The 27104-nt window shown below is 43.1% G+C and overlaps 1 protein-coding gene across 1 annotated transcript in view; it reads left to right on the top strand.

Annotated features, from left to right (window-relative positions):
• ERBB4 (erb-b2 receptor tyrosine kinase 4) overlaps positions 1-26731 on the top strand; it is a gene marked incomplete at both ends in the record, with an annotated part of 561535 nt that extends 534804 nt beyond the window's left edge. Inside the window, 6 exons of the mRNA XM_084289162.1 lie at positions 272-347; positions 2264-2410; positions 5129-5226; positions 6891-7061; positions 23866-24163; positions 26295-26731. Of these exons, the coding sequence (XP_084145288.1) occupies positions 272-347; positions 2264-2410; positions 5129-5226; positions 6891-7061; positions 23866-24163; positions 26295-26731 (1227 nt within the window). The remainder of the gene's footprint in view (positions 1-271; positions 348-2263; positions 2411-5128; positions 5227-6890; positions 7062-23865; positions 24164-26294) is intronic.
• Positions 26732-27104: the final 373 nt, after the last annotated feature.

Genomic DNA, 27104 nt, shown 5'->3' with positions numbered 1-27104 from the left:
TTGTTCTCTACCTGAATCAATGAAATTCAGATGGTGTGAAAAGTTCTGCAGGTAACTGGTTTGCATTTCTCACCTCTGTATGCTCACTGAGTCAAAGTCCATTCTAGAGCCCAGGGACGACCACTTCCTCTGCTGTGGGGTAGTGCTGTTTTTTTTCTAAGCTTGCACTTGAAAGAAAAAATGGGGAGAAAGCTGTTATGTATGTACACGATCCAGCTTTATTGTTTTAATATTGTATTTCTAAGCTTGCATTTTTCTTGTCTTTTCCTAGATGCCAATTAAGTGGATGGCTCTGGAGTGTATACACTACAGGAAATTTACCCATCAGAGCGATGTTTGGAGCTACGGTAAATCTTCACGTGATTAGTTTAAATATGTGTATCTTGTAGTGTGTTAAACCAAGCTGTGTTACTGTGTTACAGATAGCCTTTTTTCTTTCAGAAAGAAGAGTTAATTCTAGTAGTTTTTACTTTTCTTTTTTTTTTTTTTTTTTTTTAATAATGTGTAACTCTAAACAGCAATTGTTACTTGTCTCCTACCTTACTTCCCTGCTTACAAAAATACATTATCATGATGTCCCTGCTGGGATGACTGCCGTAAGGTCTGGACTGGTAGAAATTTGGATGATTATTATGACAGAAGAAGGCTTCTTTCAGCTTAGCCACAGATTCATAAAAATACAGCTGCAGGTCATAATTTCCAGCAGTCCTTTGAAAATCTTAACTATAAAAGTCATGAATGTCAAAAAAATATTTTCAGACTTATGGGAATTTCTGTACCTACAGTCAGATAAAAGGGAATTTGCCATAATACAGAGCAAATATAGTAAGAGAAAGAAGAGAAAGAGACAGTATCTCCAAGCTAACTAAAACACGCATGGGTTTAATTTCACAGATAACTTTGGAATTGGTTAGTCAGGTCAGTTCATGTGAACTCCACACACACACAAAAATAACATTTGAGAATTAGATGTTCATTTAATGTTGGAAACGGTGTTATCCTGATGAACTTCTATGCCGTATGTGTTTAGCTCCCTGCCTGTTTATTTCACACAGGTATTACTAATAAAATCTCATATACCTTTGTAAGTGGAATGTATCTGGGGCTTACAGACTCCTATTTGCATTTCTTGTTGCCATATCATTTTGAAACAAAAAGCCATGCAACTCCTCTATTCATTACTCACTTCTACCTGTGGGTAGCAGCAAAAGACACTGTTTGCTGTGACTGAGTAGCTGCCCTCTTCTATTCAGCTAAGAAAAATATATGAGAATTAAATTGATCATGTAAAGCTGCTGTTTCTACTCAAATTCTGCACAACCTATATCACTTAAGAAAAAATACGCCTCCATTTATGAAATTCATTTTAAATGCAGGAAGCCTAGAATATTTATAATCAGAAAGGACAAAACCAGAAAGACTTGACAAGTTACAGTTATTGAACATCAGCAAAGAGGTGAATGAGGCTGAACTACGTACGTGTTTTATACATAATGTATTTTTGCCCACTGCTTTTCACATTAGTATGACAGCTGTCAAAATATGGCTACTGATCTGGAGGCATGTTTTAAATGACCTTTGCAATAAAATAAGAGCAAAACCAAAGAAACAGGTGTGAAAGAAGCATTTTCAATATTTAAGATTTTGTTTGGTGACAAATTGTTGCTTATGATATATGACCTTTATTTCCAGCTATGATGCCAAAACCAATCCTATGGCTATTCAAAAAGAGAATCTTGGTTTTGAAGCACAGCAGTATCATAACTCAAATCCATAAGGTGTTTTAAGGAAAAATAATAATACAAGTGGCTGTGAATGACTTAGAAGGCAAAGACAATGACATAACACTATGATGCTCTGAGTTAGGGAACATCTTTGTTTTTTTTTCCCTTGAAAATAACAGAGTACATCAGCTATTCATTTGCCTTTTTGATATGATAAAAGAGCAAGATACATTATTTTAATATTGCATCCATTTACTTTCCCAATGTTTATTTGTCTTAGACCTTTCTGTTGTGCCTCATATCTATCATGCTGCTTTTTATGCCAATAAAAATGAGGGAATTTGCTTTTGTAGCCTAACAGTAAGTGCCATTTCACCATTTTCTGGAGCTTGTTAAATGGCAAACCAAACTTTGAGTATTTTCACAGGCCCTGGTAATGAAGAGATTGCGGTCCAGAACTGGGCCACAATACCGAGCTGTAAGAAATTGTGTAGCAATCTGAGTAGTATGACTTCAAATATTATCACTCTTCTGTCTAGGAGTCACTATCTGGGAGCTTATGACCTTTGGTGGAAAGCCATACGATGGGATCCCGACTCGAGAGATCCCTGACCTCCTGGAGAAGGGAGAGCGGTTGCCCCAGCCTCCAATCTGCACTATTGACGTTTATATGGTGATGGTGAAATGTAAGTAATTGCAGTTTTTAATATCCATGCTCAGTGCGAGAAGAATGCTATTTTAGAATATTTGCATCTATATTTTTTGACAGTGCTGGGTAATAGTGCAAGCTGTTTCAAAACAAAAGCTTCCCAAGATACTGTAAATTCCATTTAAATAGTGTGTACACATTTTTTTGCAGTTGCAAAATATAAGAATTCAGCCATGAAGAGTTGAGTTAGCTTCTTATTACTGTCAGATGCTATCTCAAATTCTTGCTGTGAAGTCAAAATTGTGTCATTGTTATTGTAAACCCTTGTCATTTCCATGACAATTGATTTTGATGTTAAAAAAGATAGTATTAAACATAATTATGGTACATGGATACTAAGCCAGTGAAGGTTGGGAGGAGAAATGCTAGTTCCAAATACTGAGGAAAGAAAGCATGAATGTTTTATTGTTAGTAAAGAATTGATGATTGTAATAGTAATAATAAAAAACAAAATTAATATAAGGAATGATACAGAAAGGAGATTTGTCATTCTTAGTCCAGTATAATAATTTATGAATATTTTTACTTCAGCAAAAAAGGAAACCAACTTGTAGTTGGTTTCTTCCTACCCTTTTTATCTTCAAGATACCTACACTAGTGACTATATTCTCTAAGGCTATGCTTCTAATTTAAAAAGAATTAGGGACATCTCTCTGGTGTTTCTGACTTAATTTAAGTGAGATTAATGTACAGCTATCTCATCCATCTTCTATGGACCTTTCCCTTTTGCCTTGTACACAAAAACACAAAGAAAATAACACTAACAGAGGTAAATAAGCTTTTTCTGAATACAGCTAGAGTTGCTAGCAGTTCATGAAGCTGGTAGTGTGAACGCCCTCATGCATTCAGGAGTTTGCATTTGGAATGTGCAGTACTTCATCTCTTTTTTTCCTACCCCAACCCTTTGTTAAAGTATTGAGCTCTACACTGCTTAGTAGTGGTGAAGAATTTGAACACCACATCGATAGTATGGGCTGGTTCAGTTCTGGACATGTCGAAGTTTAAGACAGTGAAGAACTGCCCATAGCCTATGTTCTACCCTGTTCTCAGGGTAGTTTGAAGACTGGGGAATAACGTGACTCCATCAAACACTTAAGTAGAGTACTGTGGGGGAATTTTCAGTGTGGTTTAATGTAATTCGGGCTCTGCATACCAAAAATGGGCAAGATTTGAATCACCAGCACTGCCTGGTGCCTGCCAATCCCCTTGGGTTCCTACAGCCAGGTAGTTGTGATAGGGAGGTAGAGAGGGATTTTCTTTTCAACATCAGCTATCCATTCTGTTACATACTGATACAAGGACAGGAGACGTTTGCTAACCTCCAATGTTACTTAGAAAAGAGTTGTTTGTATTAGTTAATAGATCAGTTCTCCTTCATATCACATTCCTACCCTAAAGACAATTCTGTGAGTCTTACTAAAGAAACCAAATAATTAAACCATGTCTTGGTGACTTTGGGATGGAGACTAGTACACCGGTACTTTCCTGTTACTTATGAATAAATGCTGCAGAACCATGCATACAACAATTAGCAGTCTCGACATGTTCAGGTAGATCTGGGAAACAGAGAGGAAAGGTGCTTGAATTATCACAGACCTTTTAACATAAGTGCATGCAGGTAGGGAAATCACCAGAACAGTACAAGGGGTTCATGTTGGTCAAGTGCAAATATACTGAAGCTGGTGGGATTTCTAATGAGTATGAGGTTATTCTCAGAGAACAAAAGAAGTCCTAGCAGACTGACTGTTCTGGAAGATGGAAAGTCCCAGCTAGATGTACAGGCTTAGTCCTGTAATGCATGTGTGGAGTTCTTTATAATAGCTTTTGTTGTTGTTGTTGCTTTGATCGCTTCTTCAGTTAAACGCTATGAAGGAGATAAGGCCTGCTTCATTTTGCCTCCCTGACAAATGAGAACGCGTTCTTGGGGAGTTGCTGAGAGAATCTTCCCTTAGAAAAAGCTGACGCTGAGATAAACTAGTTGCTAGTAGTGACTGCCTATGCTACTTGCTTGTTTTGCAGAAAACACTTGAAGGGATTGAGAACTGTTGTTCCTAATGAATGTTTGTGGGAGAACGAAGGAGCGGAGAATCACCCTTGCACAATTAAAATAGCTTCTAATGCTTTGTGTGAGGTCTGTGTTAATGATGCAGATACATGAATGCAGAATTAACTGAAAGGCAGGATGGGAAGTCAGTCGTCCTGTAGAACTGTCAAACAGCTCTTTGTAACGTAAACCACTGTGGAACAGTAGTTCAGTTAAAAGAAATGTGTTTAGCAGTGACTTTGTAATAAACCCACTAGGCTCAGATGAGATCGGAGATTAATTATATTACAGATAAGGCAGATCCATAATAAAAGATGGTCAGAATTGCCATCTAAATGGCCAAATACAAAAAATTACAAGGCCTTGTTACTAACTCTGTTTTTTGGGATGGGGAACAGGAACTCAGAGCAAATTAAGAAACCCTTGCAGTGTGGAACATCCAGTCTCCTCTGGCTGGGACCAGATGTTTTAACTTTAGAGGCATCAGAGTTCCATCTTTCTGGTTTTCCCAGGCTCCTTATTGCATTTTTTCTCTAGGCAAGAACTATCAAGGACATCATTTCACTTCAAACTTGTGCATTTTTAAAAACTTAATGCTTTTTTTTTCTTGACAAGTAACCACTTACTTTATTGTCTTTGATCTATCCCCAGGCTGGATGATTGATGCTGACAGTCGGCCTAAATTCAAGGAGCTGGCTGCTGAATTCTCTAGAATGGCTCGAGACCCTCAAAGGTACCTGGTAATTCAGGTAAGCAACATTAGGGGAAAAGAAAAAAAAATCTGCCTATCAAACCAGATTATTAAGGGGATCGCCTTTGAATTTTGGGAGTTCAGAATGCTCTTGAACTTAAATCAAACGCCGTGACTGTAGTACTATACAGTAGTAAAGTAGAATAGCCAGTGTCTGTATCTCAGAAGTTAGGAGAAACACCAGAGACAAAAGCGTGAAATCAGTTTGACACAGGTACTCTCACACTCATATCACCTCCACATCATGGAGTACAGTGTGGAGGGAAGTCCAGCTGGTTCTTAGCTTCACACTGAGGTAAGATTTCCTAGCTGAAGATTCTCCAGAAGCACAGGCTGCCACTTGCATGCCTCCTGACTGCTTCTGGGACTAGAGGTAGTCTCATCACACAGTGTTTCATTTCACTGTGTAGGCATGCTAGCCTGCACGAGGTGTATTACTGCACAGCGCCAACATATGCTACTCTCCTGCAACTTGAGAAGTAAAATACATTTGGAAAGTACAATGCTGGTCAAGAAGAATTACGGTGCTTTATTTCTCCCGTGGTATTCCCCACTGTGCTAAATTGTAGGTTCAGCTGTTATGAGTGACTCTGAAAAAATCAGTCTGATTTAAATACTTCATTAAATAGGACACATTTCCCCATTCAAAATCTCTTTTCCCTGCCTCCCTTTCCTCTGCCCTTCCCTCCCTTGTTACAACTACACATAGTCTAGTGGGTATTCCTTCCCGCTAGGCTTCTTCTCCAGTGATCCTTGCAGACAATATGGGCCATGTACATCCTGAAGAGAAACCGGGGTAGCTCCACTGCACTGGTATCTCTGCCATTGTGATTCCCCCTTCCCTCCAGAGGCCATCAAGAATGATGAGCTTGCTGTTGAGCTTTTAAACAGGTCTGTATGAATGCTGTAGTGCAGCCATGACTCCCTGCTGAATTCACACGTGGTAGAGTAATTCTTGAGGAGGGGGAGGCCACTCTTGATCCATGCAGTTAAATTTAGTATCATTTCTATGGGCAGTTAGGCGTTTAGGGCATGAGCTGCCTTTTCTGATGGTTTTTGGCACTGAGCAAAGCACAGCCATGATTTGCCTCTCTGGCTTGTAAATGCCGTTTCAGTAAAAAATACTTATTGTTGTTGCTGCTGTTGTTACCCAGTTTGATTTTTATTGCTTTCAGCTCTGTTACGTTCCGCAGAACTTTCCATATGGATGAGAGGGAAATTTAGCCCACCAAGTCCCTAAAAATACAAATGAAAATAAAGCAAACATCCAAACACAGCAGTTGCCATGTTATTTTCCCCAACACGCAAGCCTAAATAGCTGAGATATTTCACAAAATACATCAGACCTTGACAGAATTTGGGTCAGAAACTGAGCTTGGATGGGAAAAGGAAGAAAGAATAAAAGCTTAGTCACAAGAATGCCAAAAGAAAGAAAAGAAAAAAAAGTAAAAAGGCTTTGCTTGATTTATGCACTTATTCCCTTTCTGTCATCATACTCCCAGTAAAAAAATCAAATGACGTGGATGTGGTGCTTTAGAACAAATAAAACAGCATGTGCAGTCCCTGCAGCCTGGCTGCTAGGGCATGAAGAAGGCCTAAGTTTCCTGTTGGGAAAATAATCCATCTCTTTGCTGTTTTCCTCTCTCCATACAACCTATTCAGGGAGATGATCGTATGAAACTACCAAGCCCAAATGACAGTAAGTTCTTTCAAAACCTTCTCGATGAAGAAGACCTGGAAGATATGATGGATGCTGAAGAGTATCTTGTTCCTCAAGCCTTCAATATCCCTCCTCCCATCTACACTTCCAGGACAAGAATTGATTCCAACAGGGTAAGAGCAAGCTCTGACAGAAAATACTGGTTATTATAAAAGCACAGGTGGAGATTTAAGTACACTAATCAAACACAGGTGAGAGTTGCCTTGGGAATTACAAGCTTCCATTGTAAGGAAAGTGACTATAAAAATGTTGTCACTGGGTTCCCTGTTCATTGTGCCCAAGTGAATTTTGAATTAATAGCTCAGCCTTGAGTGAACAAAGGCTCGACTTGAACTGCCTGTCCTGAAAGCACAGCTGAAGCTTTTGAAGTCAGGCAGTGTTGTTTCTCAGTTGTGTACCATCCTGGGCAGGAAGAACATAGCTCTCATTCTCTGTCCCTGCAATCCTTTCGTCTTGACAGGGTTGGCACTGATGTAACTGAGGGCAGCTGGAATATATAGATAATGCTGCTTTTGTGTCTCAAGCCAGATTTCAGACCCAGCCCCTTTCCCTGTTATATGTGATGCTTTCAGGGCCCGCCTTCACAAGCATGGGTTTTGGCTGAGCATATCAGAGATTTTGGCATGTTGATCTTTGTAACATCCCTGTTAAGGAAGGAAATGATATTCATTTTACAGGAACAACTGAGGCACAGAGAGGATTCAGGTGGAATTCAGCTTGTTTAACTGTAACCATCAAAAAGATTGAGATACAATCTAAGCTCTTCACCTGAACATTCAGGGGGTAATGATTTCTGCCCGCTTTGGACATTTACAGTGGGATAAGTCACATTCTGGAGGTGTCTCTCTCTATCCGTTGACTGCTGACAGCTCCAGAACAGTCTCAGACCTGGTGCACGAGGTCTGGTGAAATGAACTCTGCCATAAATGCCTCAGCACAGGAGGAGCCCTGCTGTATGTGGGACCTGAGTGCAGGTTTCCTGAATTCCTTTTCACTCTAGAGTTCCCTGTCTGCAGCTCTGACCTCTGCGCAGTGCTGCATTTGGCTCTGGCCTTTTAATAGTTTATAGTTAGTAGATGCCCCCCCTTCTCACAAAACTAAGAAATGGTGAAATGTCATTGCTGATGCCAGGACATTTGCACAAGCATCAGATGTATTCAGTAATTAGGGACTTCCCTTGTTGGGCTGGATTTTTCTCTCCACTCTGCTTTTAGTGGAAAGTCCCATTTTGAACCACTAAGTGCAGTCTCATTGAGATGCTGGTATTTATTCTGTTTGGGTTAGAATTCTATCAAACATTTATCCATAGTGTAGATAGCTCCAAATTCACACCCTGGTCTGAATCCAACCCAAACCATCATGCATTGATTACACCACGTGTGGAAGGGAGGAGGTAAGTGATGGAGCAAAGAGTGCTGGAACCAGGTCAGTTTTCGTGTCCTAACTGTACGCTGCATGATGCTATTTCATCTCTCCCGAGTAAATTATTCTGGAATAAGGAAGACAAAACCTAGCCTTAAACAATATCCGATAAATTCATAAGGAAATTGCTACTGTTTTTAAAGGCAAGGAGACTCGAGAAGTGTTTGGAAGAGGCTGGGTTGTAGTCCCAGTGGCTAAGCTGGATTCACCCAGTGCATTTCCTGCATCACTAGACAGCAGTGCAGAGGGGAATGATGCATGATTTAGCAATAAACAAGAAACTTCCCGTTTATTGCAACGAGAGTTTTTAGGGCTGACGCTCATCTGAAATAAGTCAGTTTTACTTCACCTGTCTCTGGAGAGGTTCTGTTTCCTTTGCTGCCAGCTTCTAAGAAAAGGAGGAAATGGCAATAGTTACCTTCAAAAGTTGCTCACTTGTGTACCGCTGTGGATCACTGTAACTTTGTTTTACACAGCCAACACTTAGACCAACACAGGGTAGCCAACACTCCCACTGAGAAATTCATGGCAAGCAAACCCAGATATGTATTACTATTATTGTGCAAAAATTTAAATAACTTTCTCACAGCCTCTGTCCAACTTGCAGCCACACTGCTTGCACACGTGATCCCCCTGAAGTCAGCAGAACTGCAGAAGGAGACCCCACGCCTTCATTTTGTCACACAGAGAGGCTCCATCGCATTCTTGATGTGATGTCTCTTCTCTGCAGCTCACAATTTCCCATCTTGGTTTGAGACTGTGATCTTGTCCCACTTAGTCAGTGGGAGCTTTGCTTTGCAGTTCAATTTAATGACAGTAGCAAGTCTGTATCCTGCTTTCAGTAGCTCCTACTGCTGGGAATTTTTCTCTGGAATCATATGACAATCTAACACTTAAATCTGGAATTACCCTTTGCCAAAAGTTTCCAGATTCTGAGCCAGGTTTTCTAGCTCACAGAGGGCAGCTGGGGGACAGGAGGCTCACACTCAGCTCTGTGGCTCTGCACCCCCTCCAGCTTTGTAGCGTTTTTCTTCTTTGCAGAAGCCTCCTTACGGAGGGGTAATTTTTAAGGCAGAAAGAACAGATGGGCAAAGAAGTTGCCACTGAATTCGCAGCTGATTTATAATAGCGCTTGCTGGAGTGGCTGCAGACCGATTTCTGACCTGTAACAATATCAACCTTTATAATATAGAGGGGCTAGTCCAGTGTCTCAGATTAGTATAAGTCTCAGTTCTATTTGCTAACAGCCCTGCATCTCCTGAATGCACTGCTAGGACTGCCACACAGGCATGCACATCCAAACTGCAGGAAGGCCGCAGCATGAAGTTGTTGGAGGGGCTTGGGGCTGCATTGAAAGCCCCACAGCATCTTTGCATTCATGGTTTCCTTTGCTGGGAGTTTCTTTTTGGATGTACTACATTTGTGTTCCCTCTGTACAGAAAGCTACATGCCTCTGTGTTGTTTTTTTTTTTTGAAAACACTCAGTTCTTGGTGTGTTAACAGTTCTTCCTGTGAAGATTAGTGTTGGTTTCAAACAAAATACCTGGTAGGTCCTATAAGGTACTTGTGCACTTACTGTATATAGTGCAGTACAGGGGATGTCAGTGACAAGAATCACACAGAACTGACGTGTGGGCAGATCCCTCCACCTGCAGTTGCCTGATTATGTCTTTCTTTGTGTTTCCTTTGGATAGTTTACAATTCGTGCTTGTTTGGTATAGTGAACGTTAATATTACACAAACTCATTATGGTACCGCTGCAGCCATAAATGCCAAATGAATTGATACAGCTTAGGTAGTTTGTGTTCACTGCGTCTGGCAAATTAAATTTTATGGGGAGATTGCCAGGCAATTTGGTGAAGTAAAACACACAAAGAGCTACATAATCTTCTTGTCATTTTCAGAGATGAGAAGCTTGAAAGATACTGTGTTTCCCATCGTAGTTGTTCGGATTGTCATTTTAGTGAGGGAGGAGCAGGCTATGCGGTGGCAGGGTGTTGTACTCCTCTGACGGCTGGAGTCTAACATTACAGGACCACAGGCTGGGGACAAGAGTTTGCAGTGAGATGATGAGCCCTCCAACTCTTAGGCTTCAAAGGCCTGAGAGAGGGCATTTACTTTCTAAAGAAAGTGCTAAAGTTTCTCTGGGTTGATCTCAGCCCTAAATCCTTGCAGCTTTTGCCCGGGAGAGGCGCCGCTGGTTGAGCATAAAGCACTGGTTGGATGCATAAAGCAGCATGTGCCTGTTCCCTCCCACGTGAGAGCTATTTGGATGTGAATCGATAGCACAGAGCTGTGGCTCACAGCAAGAGGGCTGGAAAGAGGGAAACCTCAAGGCAAGTTTCCAGCTCCACAGCAAGTGTCACATCCTTCTTCCTCCAGGGATTAGAGATGTACTGAAGGTGCAAGGTGCAGACACAGCTTCAGTACTTGTATCACACCCAGTCTGGCTTTGTACCAGCATTTCTTTAGGACCTGTGCTGCCGGGAGCAGAAGCTTGCCCATACTCTAAGCCTATAGCAGTGCCCTGTGTTACAAAGTCCATCCCAAGACTGATGCAGTTTTGAAGTAAAAATTAGCATCCTAAACTAAATTGAATTCTTTCATGGCATCTGAACTCTTCAGTTGCAATTTCAGCTCTTTGGCTTTTTCCAGCTTTTATTTTCCCTTGTCTAGAGATATTCTAGAAACATGGAGTTTTAGAAGGTCTGTGCTTCTGAGAGATAAACTGAATCCTCAGCAGTGTTTCCAGGAGCACGGTACCCCAGTTAGTGCTTGAGTGTCCTACATTCACAGCCATTAGATGATTCATTCAGGTATTTGTAACAAGTACTGTCCTGTGTGCACAGAGATAATACTAATACAGAAAGCACTCTGTGTACCCAGTGGTGCTTTTTGCTCTAAATCCTTGGCTAATTCCTCCTGAAAAACGTCTATACTGTTTGTTACTCGCTGATGCTGTCTCTGTAATTCTACTCCATTCGCTGTATATCATGGAATGTCTGCCAACCCTGCAATTAATATCAAGCTAGTTTTTTAGGAGAGGGGTCTAATTCGTATGTCCAGGGAGACTGTTCCGCTTGGCTACAGCAGGGTCTGGTATGCCAAAAGCCAGCTTTTAGTTCCCTGAGTAGTGTCTGGTATGCCACCCCAGCAGTCCTGGCACAGCGCTAGGGCTGGGAATGTCTCACGGCTGAACATCTGTACGTGTCTGTACATAAAAAGATCATTCCAGAGAGAAACTGGGCAAGGAGTTACCTTTACGATTAATTTGATCTGGTTTCTGAATTTGAGAAGTAGCCATTTCCAAATTACAGAATTATAAAGGAGAAGGCTGTTAGTGATTTTTAGATGCATTTCACGTCAGTGTGGCATCTTCCCTTCCAAAGCTTATCACAGACAACAGGGACTGTTCATCCAACGAGATGGCTGCCGGAATTCAGCGGCATTAATTAGGCTCTTAAGTAATGGGTGAATTTCCAAGGTACCTGTAGTGCTCCAGTGGTGGATCAGATCTGAGGACTAAAAATGACCTCCTTTACAGACTGAAATCCAGCAGGTGGGAACAGTAAGCACCACTCTGCTCAATTAGAGCTGGAAGGAGAGATTTCGGAGAGCAGTCAGGATTTGGAGGGGCACTTCCCAGTGTGCCAGCACAGGTGAGCTTGTATGAGGGGTACTGTCCTTGCTGGTGGGGAAAGCTAGCATCCCTTTCTCTTGGCAAAGAGAAAATTCAGGAGGGAGTCATGATTTGTTTGTGATTCTCCTTGTGCCCAGGGCTTTGGTGTAGCTTTCTACATCACTTTCTTCTTAGTCCTCACTTCTTTTTCTGTAAGAAAAGGCAGTTAATTGACCCTGATCTTGAGTAGACTTTTTCTCCAGACATGTCCTGGCCATGTGGGGCTGATAGCAGTAAAACTACTTCATCCCAAAGTCAATAGATAATTTGTGTGAAGAGGTATCAAGGCTAGATGGGGCCATACAAGTATTTTGTCTAACCTCCTGGCATAACATCAGCCAGGGATTCGTCTCCTAATTTCTGCTTCAAGTGCAGAAATGCTCTTTGAGGTGCAGTTTGTCTTCCCAAAAGATTATCTTGATCGTATCATTTGGGATGGAAAATACATCACAGTTTAGAAGAGTCTCAGTGGGCATTTAACACGGACTTAAGCAGGGTTTGGATCTTGAAAGTGTCCACCACACACCTTTTAGTGCTAGATTAAGGAGCTGCCAGTTACCAGATATCTCTTCTGCCTAAGGGGCTGAGTAGGATAGCATCATTTGTACACGTTTGGTGTTAGGGCAGAACACCACTGATGTCTCCTTTTTATTAGGTTTGTTTGTGTCATTTGCCATCCTTCTGCTTCTGCAATATCTTCCCCCAAATAATAACCAAATCTTTCCTCAGATTTCATGCTTCATGTTGGGTTGGGTTGTGGGCTTTTTTGTTTGTTGGTTTTGTTGTTATTTTTGTTGTTTTACTTTCTATCCAGTGTCTTTAATTCCTTCTCCTTAAAAGGTCATCAAAAATATTGAAAATGTTGGGAGTCTTTCTTTAGCATTTCTGCAAGGATCTCTCTTCCTTAGGCAGGTGTTGGAATAAATGATGAAAAACTGCTTGGTTTATTAGGAATATTCTAACTCCGTATGAATCCATTCTGTATCTTTCAGTAAATACTATGTTTGGTTTATTTTCCTAGTAGAGCCTATGTAACAGTGTACCAGATACTGCAATTGCTGCCATCAAACCTTCAAAGTAATTCTGCAAGTCCCACCAAGCTTTCCTGGAAGATCTCATTCCTCTTTTGTGCTTCCCTAAGTTTTAATGACATCCTGGTGGTGGGAGGCTCCTGTCTGTTCTGCTCTGCCTTTTCCATTATGAAGTTCTCAGTAGCTGTTCGTGTTTTGTTGGTGCCTAGTCAACCATCACAAATGTGTTACCTACAATAACTTTCTTCTTGCAAGTATTTTCTTCTGGGAAGTATTCTCTGAAGTGTGTCTATTTCTAGTCTTTGTTAGAAATGTAGATAGCACCAGGCCATTTTATAGTCCATGATAAGCAGGACTAATACCAGAGTGGCACTAGTCAGCATTATTTCATTGCTCACGGTGAATGAAGTAGGAAGAATAAACATGCAAAAATAGGCCATAAAATACATTAGGTGAAAAATTATGTCAGTCTTAATAATTTATATGAAAAAGGAAAGCTTCTCTCAAAATGTGTATATTTAGAATACGAGTATTTAAATACCTGTTTAAAGTGTGCTAAGTTTGCCAGAGGAAAAAGGAAGAAAATTCATATGGAGAACTCAAAGAGAATACATGATGCCCAGCTCTTCACAGAGAAATCTTTGAAACTGTTTTATGGCAATTAGTCTCTTGCTTTGCAGCCAGACCAGCTGAAATAAATGAAATTTCTCAAGGACCAAGCCCTTCTCAACCTGAATAGAATATCAGGACCAACTTCTTAAATTGCCTCATGATTTGGAGGTCAAGTGCCTTAAAACAGGAATTTTTAACAGGATTTTTAAAACGTGTTAGTTATTTTCTGTCAAACTCAGGCTCCTGAATACAGGCATACAGAGTCAGACAATCTCAAAGTGCTGGCTGGCATTTGGGGTTGAGCATACCTTTTCTATTAATTTAATGCATGTTTAAAAACAAGTCACTAGCTCACAGTACTCCTGGTGAGACCTAATGCAAGTTAACACTCAGTGGAATCACTGGAAGAGATGGTAGCTGTCTGTTGCTTCAAACCTTGATATCTGACATGTAAATTTACTGAGCTTCAGTATAAACTGGTTTAAAATCAGGCAGCATCTGCGTAATCCATGAATAGCTGCTGGCTCTGTTAACAGTCAAGAGAGCTCACAGCTGATCCATTTTCTTTCCCAAAAAGAAAAAAGTCAATAGATATAAAGAGAATAAGTAATAAATATTTCTACACTTCACTGATGAGGCATTCTTGGAAAAAAGCAAGCTAAACAACTCTACATAATTCAGTAGTTGGAAAAATGGACTAAGAGTCAGGAAATAATTATGAGAGCTGGGAGAAAATTTTCCTTCAGTGCCCGGGTTTGAAACAGAAACTGCTAGTGAAAAACCTCTGCTTCTGTGGAATCGTGTTTGTGGTTTTGTTAAAACAATAACCACACCTGAAAATACAAGGGATTGTGATTTGGAAGTGCACCTGGCAAGGCTCCAAGAAGTTGTCATTTAAACACCTGTCTGCCCTTGATGGTTGGGGCTCACGAGCCGGAGAGCAACATCCACAGCATCCCACGGCGACGGGACTCGTGTGGTAACGCCTGGAGCATAAGGTAGCAGGAGGATTCGGGAGCGTCCTGTGCCAAACACTGTACTTTCTAAACATACGTTCAGTGGGGATAAATGCCAACACAGCCTAAAATTCCTTTTGTTAGCCAGAGTAAAGAGTCTGCCTTTCTTGTTAAATGCTGTCGTTTGGAAGGGGGGGAGGAAAAATTATGGAAGCTATAAAAAGACTCTCCAAAAGATGTGGTGGGGAGAAGTGGGAGGAGGCACAGATGAAGTTTAGATTTAGAATGTTAAAAAATGATTATTTTATCCAAATCAGTTGGATGGTTATTTCTTCTAGAGTATTATTGCCACCCGAACCTCAGCCCTGCTCTAAATCAACTCAGCATTTCATCAAGAAGCCTATTCTTCACTATAAGAGACCAAGAGTGCACAATTACGGGTTTCTTTTCCCCCTTGCATAATAAAATTGGGAGATTATCATCAAGTTTCTATTCAGATTTTAGGGAGGCTTTTTTATTTTATTTTTAAAACCCATCTTTGTCTGTAAGAGCTCCCTGTTCAGGCCAGCATGCTGTAATGATTACTGCTGTAAAGGCTTCAGTGGAGATGTGCTCTATTTCATTCTCAATGAGGGCTGATGGCATTTTGAGAGGCTCAGAATATCCTTTGATTACTGTATAAAACAGACTGGGGAAGATGGCGATGCAGCGTGCAGCATAGGAGGGGGCTGCTGCTCAGAGTGTTGCTCATCAACTTTCTTTTGTGCTTTTTTTTTTTTTTTTTGGTCTGCCATATCGCAATCACAAATCATGGCCCTGTTGTCGGCTTTAAGGTCCCATTCCCCGTCCTTTCCCTGTTTGGGGATTTGAAGCTCGAGGTTTGTACAGAAGAAGAGATGCCGCTGCTCCTGTGTTTTGGACAGATGCTACATGAGCAGGAGCAGTGCCTGGACCCTTCTCTCCCTCAGGGAACCGTGCGAGTAGCTAGGCGATGGTACATCGTCTCCTCCCAACGGTGGGGAACTGGCCCAGTGTTAAAAGGGGCCGTTTACTGCAAAACATCTTGGAGTGTGTATTAAAGAAAAGCAGTGACAGAAAACTAGTCAGTGGTGACAGAGAGGATACGGGAGTAAAAGGGATTGAAGGAGGAAGACAGACTCATGCAAGCTGCCTCTCTTCCTGCTCTCCTGTCTGCTTGACACTCCCGTGTGTTCATATAAAATAGCAGGGGAAACAAATTTTTGCATTTTCGCTCTTGTGCCATGCTTATGTCAAATTGCAGATTTTGCCAGCTGAAGTCTGTTTGTCAACCCTCCTGAAGCTCAGTGCAAGGTGCAAGGTTTGGGAAGTTTGGAGGTTGGGGGATGGTTCCATGGAGGATTTTTGGTGCAATATAGCAGAGCACAGCTTTTATTCACAAGCCAGGTACAGAAGGTGGGTCTATGGCAGAGCACTTCACCTATGTTTCCGTGCTGGTGTGCTAGGAAACTTGATTTTGTGGCCACATCTTGCACCTCTTAACGGGCTATTTTCATCAGCCGTCTGCTAATCCTTGAGTCCCTTACTTGGTGAGGTTTTAGACAGAAAAAGGAGGGTGTATGTCTGGTATTTTCCAGTAATAGCACAGGAAATAGTCTGTGCAGTATTTAGGTATCTCATTTCCTATAGACCTATGCCAAGAATGTTAGGCATGTTTCATTTATGATTTACACCATTTACTGTTCACAGTCTGTGCCATATTACTCCTGGAAGGCTCTGTTGAAATTTGGGCATCCCACTGTGCAAGGATTGCTCTAAAAGAACCTGGAAGTCTGAAAACAGACAGATGTTATCTACGAGTCACCTGCAGCTATTAATTAAGTCAGTACTGAACTGAATCCAGGTCACCAGTGAACTGCCTGTACTGATATTGAACAAGTTCAGGAATGTCATAAACCCGCCATACTGCCTGGACATGCTCTGGCATATTTCTGTCATACCCACAGCCTCTGTGAGCTTACACTGCCTGCACATCTCACCTTTTTTCTGATAAATGGCAAGCAGAAAAAGCGTACATACAGAAAAGACTTATTCCTTTTCTGTTTTGTTTTGTTTTCCCATTTCATCTCACTGATCTAAACTGGATGGATCATACCTTGGTCGTGGAAGGGGCAGATATCAGAGATGAGAGCTCACACAGAATGGTGCTTTACGTGTTTTTTTATACTTGTAGTGCATAGATACTTAAGTTAAAACGTTTACCCATATTCTGAAAAAGGCTAATGCTGGAAAAGTGGCTGGGAACTTGTAATTTCCAACACATTCATTGCTCCCCATGGGACTTCATGACCATTGAGCCAAGGACATATTTCTGTTTGTGTGCTTGAGAAAACCGATGTGAGACATGCACAGATCCCAAACTGGTTTCGGAAGACGTATGTCTCCAGTATGTTGTGATTTTTTTTCTCTGTGCTAAAGTGCTGCAGGGTGCCAGCACTGACCCATACCTGGTGCCAAGCTGTGTCACCTGGGGACTTTTCTTCACAGGCCTAGAGAAAGTGCCCAGTGGGGAAGGGAGTTTTCCTAAGTACAATGAGGAGCCTGGGCTGGACAGAAGAGAGAGCATGAGGAATACCAGACTCGTGAACTTTTTTGTCCAGCCAGCAAAGTGACAGCTTCTCAGCCCAGGGCCCCTCGGTCAGTCGCATTGCACGTACCAGTTGAGCAGTGCCTGAGTTTCCACAGTGGGGGCATGGAAAGAGCAGGCTGATGAAGGAAAAAACACAGACCTCAGTGTTCCCAGAACCACTTCCAACCATACCCGCAGACAGCAATCCTTTCCAGTAGCACTGAGGATTCTCTGGTTTGCCTCATGCTCCAGACTTACCCATCTTTAGGAACGAGTGGTGGGAAACCTTTGTAGAACATTAAACTTCCCTGATTCAGAAGAGGAGAGGATAAACTACAAAGCTCGCAGTCTCATGGGTGCTCCTTAAGTCAGGGTAGTTGTCCATCCCTGTAGAAGTCAATAGATTTAATTGTACGTGCACCCTGAGGCTTGCTTGAAGATACCGAGTGGTAGCATCCAAAGTTCAAGCACCCTCAGATCCTGTAGGACCCGTACAGGGATCACCAGGGTGCTCCATCCGTTTTACCTGTGCACCAGCTGTTCGCAAGCAAGGGGGTCTTCTGGTGTGGGGTAAGCTGTCCTGCGTGTATTGCATTCCTGCCTCTGCTCACTGCTGCTCTGACACCAGGAAGCAAAACTTTCCTCTTGAGAAAGGTTCCCTGAACCTGTTCTCTCCAGACCTGAGGAAGCAGCATGAGTGCTGGTGGAGCAACAAACGTGTGTGACTGCAAATGTGAGTGGTGTGCTGGATTTGTCAAGCCAGGCTGCACTTTACATTTTACATACAGCTTGGCTCTGAGCAGGGGCTAGGACCAGAAACCTCCAGAGCTCTGCAAAGCCCTCTAGCCATCACTATACAAACGGCATTTAATTTCTGTGTAGCATTACACAACAGTCTTGTGGTACAGGGTTTTTTTTTCCTTTGATTTTCATCTCAGACATGTTTGCTCTCAGAGGCAGGGCAGAGGGAAGCAGGACTGTTCCTGAGCAGAGGTGGCTGCTCTCCTGCAGTGGTCTTTCCTATTTGAATTTCAGTTCAGATCAGTTGTAAATACCAGACAGCTCCCTTGAAATGTAACTGGAGTTTGCTCAGGGCTGGTGGTACAGCTCTGCGTGGTGTGTTCTGCCTGCAGCCCCACCAGAGCATCCCCAGCATATTATTCAGACCCACTTGCATAAATCAGCTGTCCTCTTTCTGGGCAAACTGCTGCAGCAAGATCTACTCGACCTGCTATGCTTGCTAGGAGGCTGCAGTGTGGCGACTTTGTCTGGATACTGACTTGGTTTTAAATCAGGTAAACCTGGTTTGGCTTGGTTTCTAATCAGGTAAGGAGGAAAGTGAGTTACTTGTAAGTGCACGCAGAGCTCAATCAAAACAGGTGGTCACTGAGTTGCCTGAAGCGAGGGCCACAAGATGCCCCTGGACAGTACATGTGGGGACTTAGAAGGTGGGGGGAGTGTTCTGCTCCTGCTGCCTGCTTTGGTGCTTTTCGTGTACGAGAGCAGATGGAGTGAAAGGGAGCTGGGTGCTTGTGTGACCAGGAGCACTATCTGGGTTCAGGCGTGTGTGTGTGCAGTTTACTAAAGCCTTGCCTTGAGTAAAGAGAAATTTGTCAGTCACATGAGCTTAGCAGATTGCTTAGCGAACAAGGAATTATAATAATCTCAGCAGGTTCGGGGAAAACATGCTCACAGCACTAAGGGTGCTGCTGGGAGGCTGTGCTAGCAAGCAAGTCGTGGGGGTGCCAGATCCTGCTGGAGAGCAGAGTTGTCACCTGTTGGGTGACAGTCCCAGCCATCCACAGTCCCACAGTAGCGCTGTCACTCACCTTCAGCACTTCCTCCAGCTGAAGTGTGCGGCAGGTGCAGCTTTGGAGGAGGCTGTGGTCACTGTCAGGCTGCTGCAGGCAGGAGCGGGAGCGCGGCCCTGGGTGCCCTCCTGCAGGCACAACGCTGGTCCTGAGTGAAAAGAGGCAAGGCAGAGGCACACAACCGCGTACACATGAGCGGCAGGACCCAACGTGGCTTTGATTTCATTGCGGTTTAATAGGCAGCCAGCAATGTTATGTCCTTGCTATGAAGGAGGAGGTATTTACTTTTGGGAGACTTTAGAAGCAAGGAATTGGAAAATGCAATTAATGAATAGAAAGCAATAACACAAGCCAATATTCAAGTGTTATTTACCTCTCTTTTATCAAGGCTCATTTTACACGTGCATTAGCTGTTACAGTAGTTGACACATCGCTGGTGTTTAATACCAAAGGGCCTTTAAAAAGGCTTTAGGGCACGCTTGCTTGTTTTTAATCGTTTCTCCCCGATGTCACGTTTGTGCCGAAAATTGAATCATGTAGTATAAAGAAAGAAATCTCAGGCATTTCTGGTTAGGGCTGCTCATGAGCAGTTAAAAATGCTGGGCTCCTTTTGGAGGCTGCGTAGAGCTTTAGTGTCAGTGGATGTGTGCACTCTGGAGCTAACAGATACAACGCATATTACACTATCAAAAGGGTGATTATTGATTCCTTTTTTTTTTTTTTTTTTTTGAAGTCCTTGTCCATCACAACAAGCTAGAGACAGTGATCATTCAGGTCAGAATTTCAGCATCAGAAATCCAAAAACCAAGGTCTTCCCAGTAAAGGAACATATGCTACTCTTTCAAGATAGCACTTAAAATGCAAAAGCAACTGAATCAAAAAATAAAAAAAAAAAGAACAAAGTAAACTGGTTCACACATACAAATCAAGCTATTTAAGCTTTTTTTTGCTAAGATCCAGATGCATTTTCTGCTCACAGTGTGATTCATGCACTGACCAATAAAAGTTGGCTGGGGCTTTCAGTACTTATCTTGGAAGCCTACAAAATGATGACATCACGTTGCAATTAGCAAGCAATTTAAAGACATTTAAACAATTATATCACATTTTCAGCCCCACTAATTGGCACTGCAGCTGTTTTCTTTGCCTCCTCTTTTTGGAACGGTGGCCACAGGGTATTAGCTCATGGGGAAAAACAGTAGAGAATTAAAATGGGTGCAGACACCAGCGGTTTTGAGAAGAGCCAAGCTGTAAGGTTCTGTGTTAGGAGAAGCTGTTGCAAGACAGCTATGTTTAGTACAGAGCTAAAGGGGAGGCATGAAGAAAATACCATTATCCTGATCTCAGTTGGCAGCTCACTGGCTGGGGAGGGTCTTATCAGCAAAAATAGATTAAGTGCGTTAATGCCGGTCCATTCTCTCCTGATGTCTTGGGACAGGGCTATTCTGAGAGGGCATGTTATTATGTTGTTACACTTGCATAGTGTGTACTTAAATGTTATAATCATGGCCAAGAAAATCTAAAGATAGGACGGTGGGTTTAGCCTTTTGTGATGAGGGTGGAGCAAAGCATGTCCACAGATAGATGATGTGGCCATCCTAGCACAGAATTTATTTTAAGTTTTTAATCATCTAAATATTTACTGGCAGAGGCACATAGCTCTACGTATCAAAGTCAAGGCTGTTGACAAAAGACTTCCTTTTCTAAGTTGCCTTTAAGAGATCCCTGTGGGCTGTGAACTAAACGTAGTTCAAGACAGCCTTCCCTTACTCATCCAGAATCCGTGAACCGCAAGTGGAAATTCATGGGGGTGCCTCCGTGAAAACAGAGGGATGTAAGCTAAAGGTGATTAAGACAGCTTGTGTAGTACCAAATGGGAAAGGAGTGGTTATATTCACTTGTTTAGTGTCTGTGAAAAGTAGATGCGTGCTAATCATTTGTGCAGCAGCAAACTCTGCTGACCTGCGTTCGATACTACCACAGCACTGCCACAGCTCTTCGCGCTCTCTAGAGGTCCATAGCCACCTTGGAAATCATAGGAGACTCCCAGTCTCTCTCTGGCCATTGCTTTATGATCTTCTGCAAGCCCCCGTTCCTTTGTTTCTGACCATCACTGTACTTACCTGGTGCCAGCTCTTCCAGCATCATTTTTCCTTGAGAGCTTCTCAGCTCTTCCTCCTCCTCCTCCCTGGGCACTGGCAGGGGTTCTCTGAGACTGCAGGCAAGATCCTCTCCATCACTTCCTTCCAGAACCTTATTTCCCTAGGTCAAAACATATGGAGAGAGTCCTGTTTAGGCTTTGACAACAAGAGGCAGACAGGCAATTCACCTAACAGACGTTTTCCTGCACTTTTGTATTTTGCACCTTGGAGCATTTTTTAGAAGGTCATAGTTTGGCTAAACACCAATGAATTTTCATGAAAATGGAGAAAAGTGTATCCCTAACTAGGGCTTGTCCACCACACTAATGCCTCAGACATCAGGTGCTAGATCCAAGTAACAAAATGGCTGTGGGAATTTTTCTGATATTGGCAAATGAGCATGTTTGATCAATAGAAATGGGGCTTCAGGCAGGTAGCCAGCAAGCATTTAAAAAAAAAGTTTCTTTTTAAAGGTTTTCCCTGATGCAGATACTTAGCTTAAACCAGAACCCTTTTTAAATAAAGGAAGATAATAGGCACCATCATCTCCATCCCGATGTTCTAGCAAGAAGTTTATAAGGGAAAGCTTGACTGTGTTATCTCCCATCCTTACAAACTGAGGAAGTATGTATTCTAACTTGGGTATGTTTCTTGTGTGGATATTGTTTTTGAAATCTTTTTTTTTTTCTGAAGTGGAGTGTTTTTTTTTTTTCTTGAATTCTGGCTTTTTCTTTCCCCAAATTAGGACATAAGGGAAATGCAATGAAGTTTTTGAAGCAAAATCAGAAACAAAGTAGTTATGAAGAACAGATCTCGTAATCTAAAAATGAGCATTTTGTCAGTAGCAAAAACACGGGATAATAAAAGTTTTTATTTTGATTTACCTCCAAAAATCAGCATTTTCTCGGTGAGAAAGAGGTCAGTTCTGAGCAGCACTAATAGATATAAATACAGCCTCTGTGCTGTTGATGTTACAGCAGTTCAAGGTCCACAGGGCATTGTAAGATGGTTCCAAAAACACAATCTCAAAATGATGATCTCTGCATGGAGACATTGATTTGCAGCCTCTATAATTCTCAGTAAAATCTGTTAGCATGTGATACAGAGCTAAAGTTAAAAGGCTGAAGGCAGGACCATGGGACATTGGCAAGTGGAAGTCCAGGGGATGTTGTGCTATTTGGGCTTCCCAAAGCTCTTCAGGATTATTTTCCCAGTAATACTCAAACTAGCTGCAACAGACTAATGACAGTCCTGTGCCCTCCCTGCTTTGTCCCTGGGATAGGAAGCATTGCTTGGAGCTAGGTGCTTTCTGCACTTTTGCTGCCCTGTCCATCTGTCATTCTTCCTGCTTTTCCCAAAATGAGCTAGGAGATATTTGCAGCATATACAGACGGCTGTCAGTAGGTGTTAACGCGGCACTTGCTATTAGTCATCAAGGGGAATGTGGTAGCCCTCCCTGAGGCAGGTGGGCTACCACATCTTGCTGGCATCGGTGAGACATTTGTCATCATTTAATTCTTTGGATTTTGGATTCAGTTAGGAAACCTGATGTGCATGTTTCTCCCCGTTACCTCATACAGCTCATGTGACTTGTTTCATTCATGTGATCTCTTTTTATGTATCCATCATTCCATTTTTCTCTCTTATTAGAGTGAAATTGGACACAGCCCTCCTCCTGCCTACACCCCTATGTCAGGAGTAAGTATTTCACATTCAACCTTCATCCTTTAGGTTTTCGTCCTTCCTTCACTACCTGTTGTCTGTTTCCAGCTCCTTATTCCCACACACACAGCTCAAAAGCCAACAGTGAATGCAGTGTGGGTGTGTAAGCCACCAAATAGTCAGGGGTCTCTGAACTCCGCCTGGATTCATCCACAAGCTCTATGGACCCACACGCAAAATGACTGCCAACATTTCTTGAAAAAGCATTTAGGAAACACACGTGGATGAATCTGTCCATTTTTCCTTCTTATTTATAGGTCACGATGTCAAAATTTCCTTGCACACCCCTGCTGACAAGCAATATGGTAGGTGGCGTCAAACCATTGCATCGAGGTGCCAGTGAGAGCACAGCTCACCAGCCCGAAATGCCCTGCCTGATGGGATTACATAGTGTTTGGGTGGTGACTGGTGCTGCAGGACACCCTAAAAGGAGCCCCCTGGGAATAAACAAGTCAACGATGGTGTCCTCTATCCCTGGCCCCCTTTGCAGAATATTTCCTTACCATAAGGTTTAAGGTTTTTGTTCTGGGAAGCTGCCAAAATAATAGAAGAGGAGAAACTGCATTTGCCTCTTGCAGCTGTTCATCTCCGACCTCCAGGTCTGGGTAGGAGACAAGTTTTCTAGCCCCATTTCCAGCCAGCTCACTTCCCTGCTGCCCTTGCTGCAGTGGTGGTGCCTCCCTGGGGGGAAGCCAGCTCAGCAGCACTGGGCAGGCAGATGCTTTGCTGGCCTGCAGTGGAGCCTGTGCTGCTGCTGGTCCCGCAGCACTGGAAATGCAGCAGCCTGCAGGATGGATGGGGCTTCTCCTGCCTGGTGAAATGCATCATTGGGCAGATGTGACAGGAAGGCCACGGGAGCTGCAGGCACGACTTGCTGTTGAATCTTCCCTCCCTTCGGAGCTTCCTTTCTCATGCTGTCTTTTCTTTTCCTACAGAACCAGTTTGTGTATAGAGATGGCGGCTATGCTGCAGAGCAAGGAGTGCCGATGCCATACAGAGCTCCTGGCTGCATAATCCCAGAAGCCCCAGTTGCTCAAGGGGCCACAGCAGAGATCTTTGAAGACAGCTGCTGTAACGGCACGCTGCGAAAACAAGTGGCCACCCTGGCAAAAGAGGACAGCAGCACCCAGAGGTACAGCGCTGATCCCACAGTCTTCATACCTGAGCGGGTCATCCGGGGAGAGCTGGATGAGGATGGGTACATGACGCCGATGCGAGACAAACCTAAAACAGGTAAAAATGTGTCTTTCCAGAAAAGATCCTAGTCTAGCCTGACTGCATTTTCTGTTTTTCTGTATCAGGACCTTCTCACCAAAAAATGGATTTATCAACTAACCCAGCAAGACTGAAACGTTCTGATCTGGTGAATGTTTCTTTGCAGGGGGATTCCCTTTTCTTTGCTTAATTTTCAACTTAGAAAGACTGAACTGTGCTATAATGTTAGCTTTGGTATTTCCCCCTTTATACTTTGTTTCTGGGAAGGAACGAGAGGAACGAGGAAGAATTTAAAAACAAAAAACAAACAACAAACCCACTTCTTATCCAAGAACAAATATTTGGTTATCTCCAAGAGAAGAATCTTTCTTTGGCCAGCCATAGTCTCCACGTTGCTTTGTTTATTGATCTTCTTTATCTTCATGGCATTGTGCTTGGTAAATGTCATGTTGAACATATCACAGAACCAATACACACAGTTGGCATTTTATACCCAGGGGAAGTTTAGGATTGAAAGAACATGATGTGCTTCAGAGAGACCATCACTGCAAGGTGAAGTTTGCCTACATCTGTGCCAGCTCAGAGTGTTACACTTCCCACTTGGCCTTCATTCATTTCTGTCTTTGTAAATAGTGACAGCAGTCATTTTGCTGTAAGGGGATGTGTCATTAGTAATTTGCTTTCAAACATTTGCATTAGCTTTAAAGAAATTAATTAATGCAAATGTAAATGCCAAGTAACTACTGCTTCAGAATTTGGAAGCCACATTATGTTACATGGTGGAAATAGAGGGAGTTCTGGGACTGACCCAGGGCAGTAGCAATTGGAGTGCACTCATGGCTCTGCACTTCAGCAGTCGGCCTTGCAATAAAGGACTGGATGCCTGAGTTTGTTGCAGCATCAGCGTACGCAGGTGGTGGTGTACACAGAGCATAACATTTCACAGGAGCTGCCCAAGCCCCCAGGAAGGCAGTAGTGGCGGCCCAGGAGAAAGCACCTCCTTCCTGTCTCACCGGGCACAAACTCAGGGATGTCACGGTGTGGTCATGATGCTGCATACGCTCTGCCATTTGGGAGACTCAGATAAAAGCACAACGTGGTTGGCATTGCTTCAGAGTTCCTACTGCACTGTTGGCAAGCCGTATGTGCCTGTTCCCCCTTACTGATTCAGCAAAGTTTTAGCTACATTTTCAAAATAATCTTGCTGAGCCTTGAACATTGGCATTTAATGTTTCTGGCCCCTTCCTGAATAAAACCAGAGTTGAAGTGAAGACCACAGCCACCTTCTCATCTCCATGCAGTACAGCAGCGCTGTATGTAGAAGGGGAGTACTGTCACCTCTGTCCTTTCTCAGGCATTTCCTTGACCCTCTGGCCACAGTAGCTGCAGGCAGGGGTCCATTTCCTTACAGGGCAGGGCACTGTGTGGACCTGTCTCCAGAGCTTTTTGTGGTGTTAATCCACAGCAAGTGCTTTGAAGGAGCTGTATGTAACCTGCTCCAGCTCTTCTTCTGGAGCTGATGTCGCTTTTATACCCTTTCCAGGACCCATCTGAATCATTTTTTTCATAATGCTTCAAGGCCCTTTGTCCTTCAGGAATGGAAGGTTTTTAATCAGGCAAATTGTTCTGTTAGAAATGAAGCTGTCTTAGAAGTTAGCCCTTGGAGATGCTCTTTGTGCAGAGAGGCTTAACTAAGATCTCTGTACAGCCTTCTGGACGGAAGACATATCCAAGGCTTCATGGAGAGTCAGCCACAAAGACGAAGTGTCTCTGCGTGTTTGGCTCTGTAGTTCTTACTCGGACAGGAAGGCCAGGATCAGATGAGGCATGGGCTCTGGCTCAGCACGAGCTGTAGTTCAGTTTCCAGCTTTGTAAGTCATTTTGATGAGTCACTCCATCTTCCAGGGTCCTGGATCTTCACTTTAACCCATATTGTCTGTTTAGGTTGTAAATTTTTCACTTCTAGCAAGTATGTGTTCAACATAGTTGGTGCCTGATGTCATCTGTTGTTGGAGGGATGGCTGGGTGGAAGGATGCGCTAGTCCCCAGACTTCTTCCTGTGCAGTCTCACAGTTATATAAAAACGTGGCTTGCTACATGGATGGACAACTCTCCCTCTTTGCTTATTGATATTTTTATATTTCCTCAGATTACCTAAACCCAGTGGAAGAGAACCCATTTGTCTCCCGACGAAAGAACGGAGATCTCCAAGCTGTGGACAACCCAGAGTACCACAACACTCCAAACGGGCAGCCCAAAGCTGAGGATGAGTACGTGAATGAGCCATTGTACCTCAACACTTTTGCAAACACCTTGGAGAACGCTGAGTACCTGAAGAACAATTTGCCAGAGAAAGCCAAGAAGGCCTTCGACAACCCAGACTACTGGAATCACAGCCTGCCCCCTCGAAGCACCCTCCACCACCCGGACTACCTGCAAGAGTACAGCACAAAATACTTTTACAAACAGAATGGACGGATCCGGCCCATTGTGGCAGAAAATCCTGAATACCTCTCTGAGTTCTCCCTGAAGCCTGGCACTGTGCTGCCCCCGCCACCCTACAGACACAGAAATACAGTGGTGTAGTAACCACGGTCTTACAGAAGTGGAAAGGCAACCCCTTCTAGCTGCCTCACTCTTTTTCTCTCTCCTTTTCCCTTCTCCCCTCCCTACCTCCCTTTCTTTCTCCCATGAGCTTCCTCTACTTGCCAGTTCACTCATTTTTGATATTTCCAAGTCAAAGGATGTCTTGGAGTCATTCGCAGATTGGGTTGGGAACCTGAAAGGAAGGAAGGAAAGAGACTGAAAGGAGGAGTGTACAGCCTGGCGCTTCTCGCTTCCTGCAGATCTGAGGGTCAGACGGTCGGAGAAAGCCAGGCGGTACAGTAAGGGCAGTGGCAGCGTTCCCACTGTCGCGCTGGTTCTCAGTGATTCAGCCCAGCCACTGCAGGGAAAGCCG

Source organism: Netta rufina (assembly GCF_964035555.1).
Source record: "Netta rufina genome assembly, chromosome: 6".
In the NCBI taxonomy this organism is placed as follows: domain Eukaryota; kingdom Metazoa; phylum Chordata; class Aves; order Anseriformes; family Anatidae; genus Netta; species Netta rufina.
Note: the sequence above shows the minus strand (reverse complement) of the source record. Positions and strands in the feature narration are given on the sequence as shown.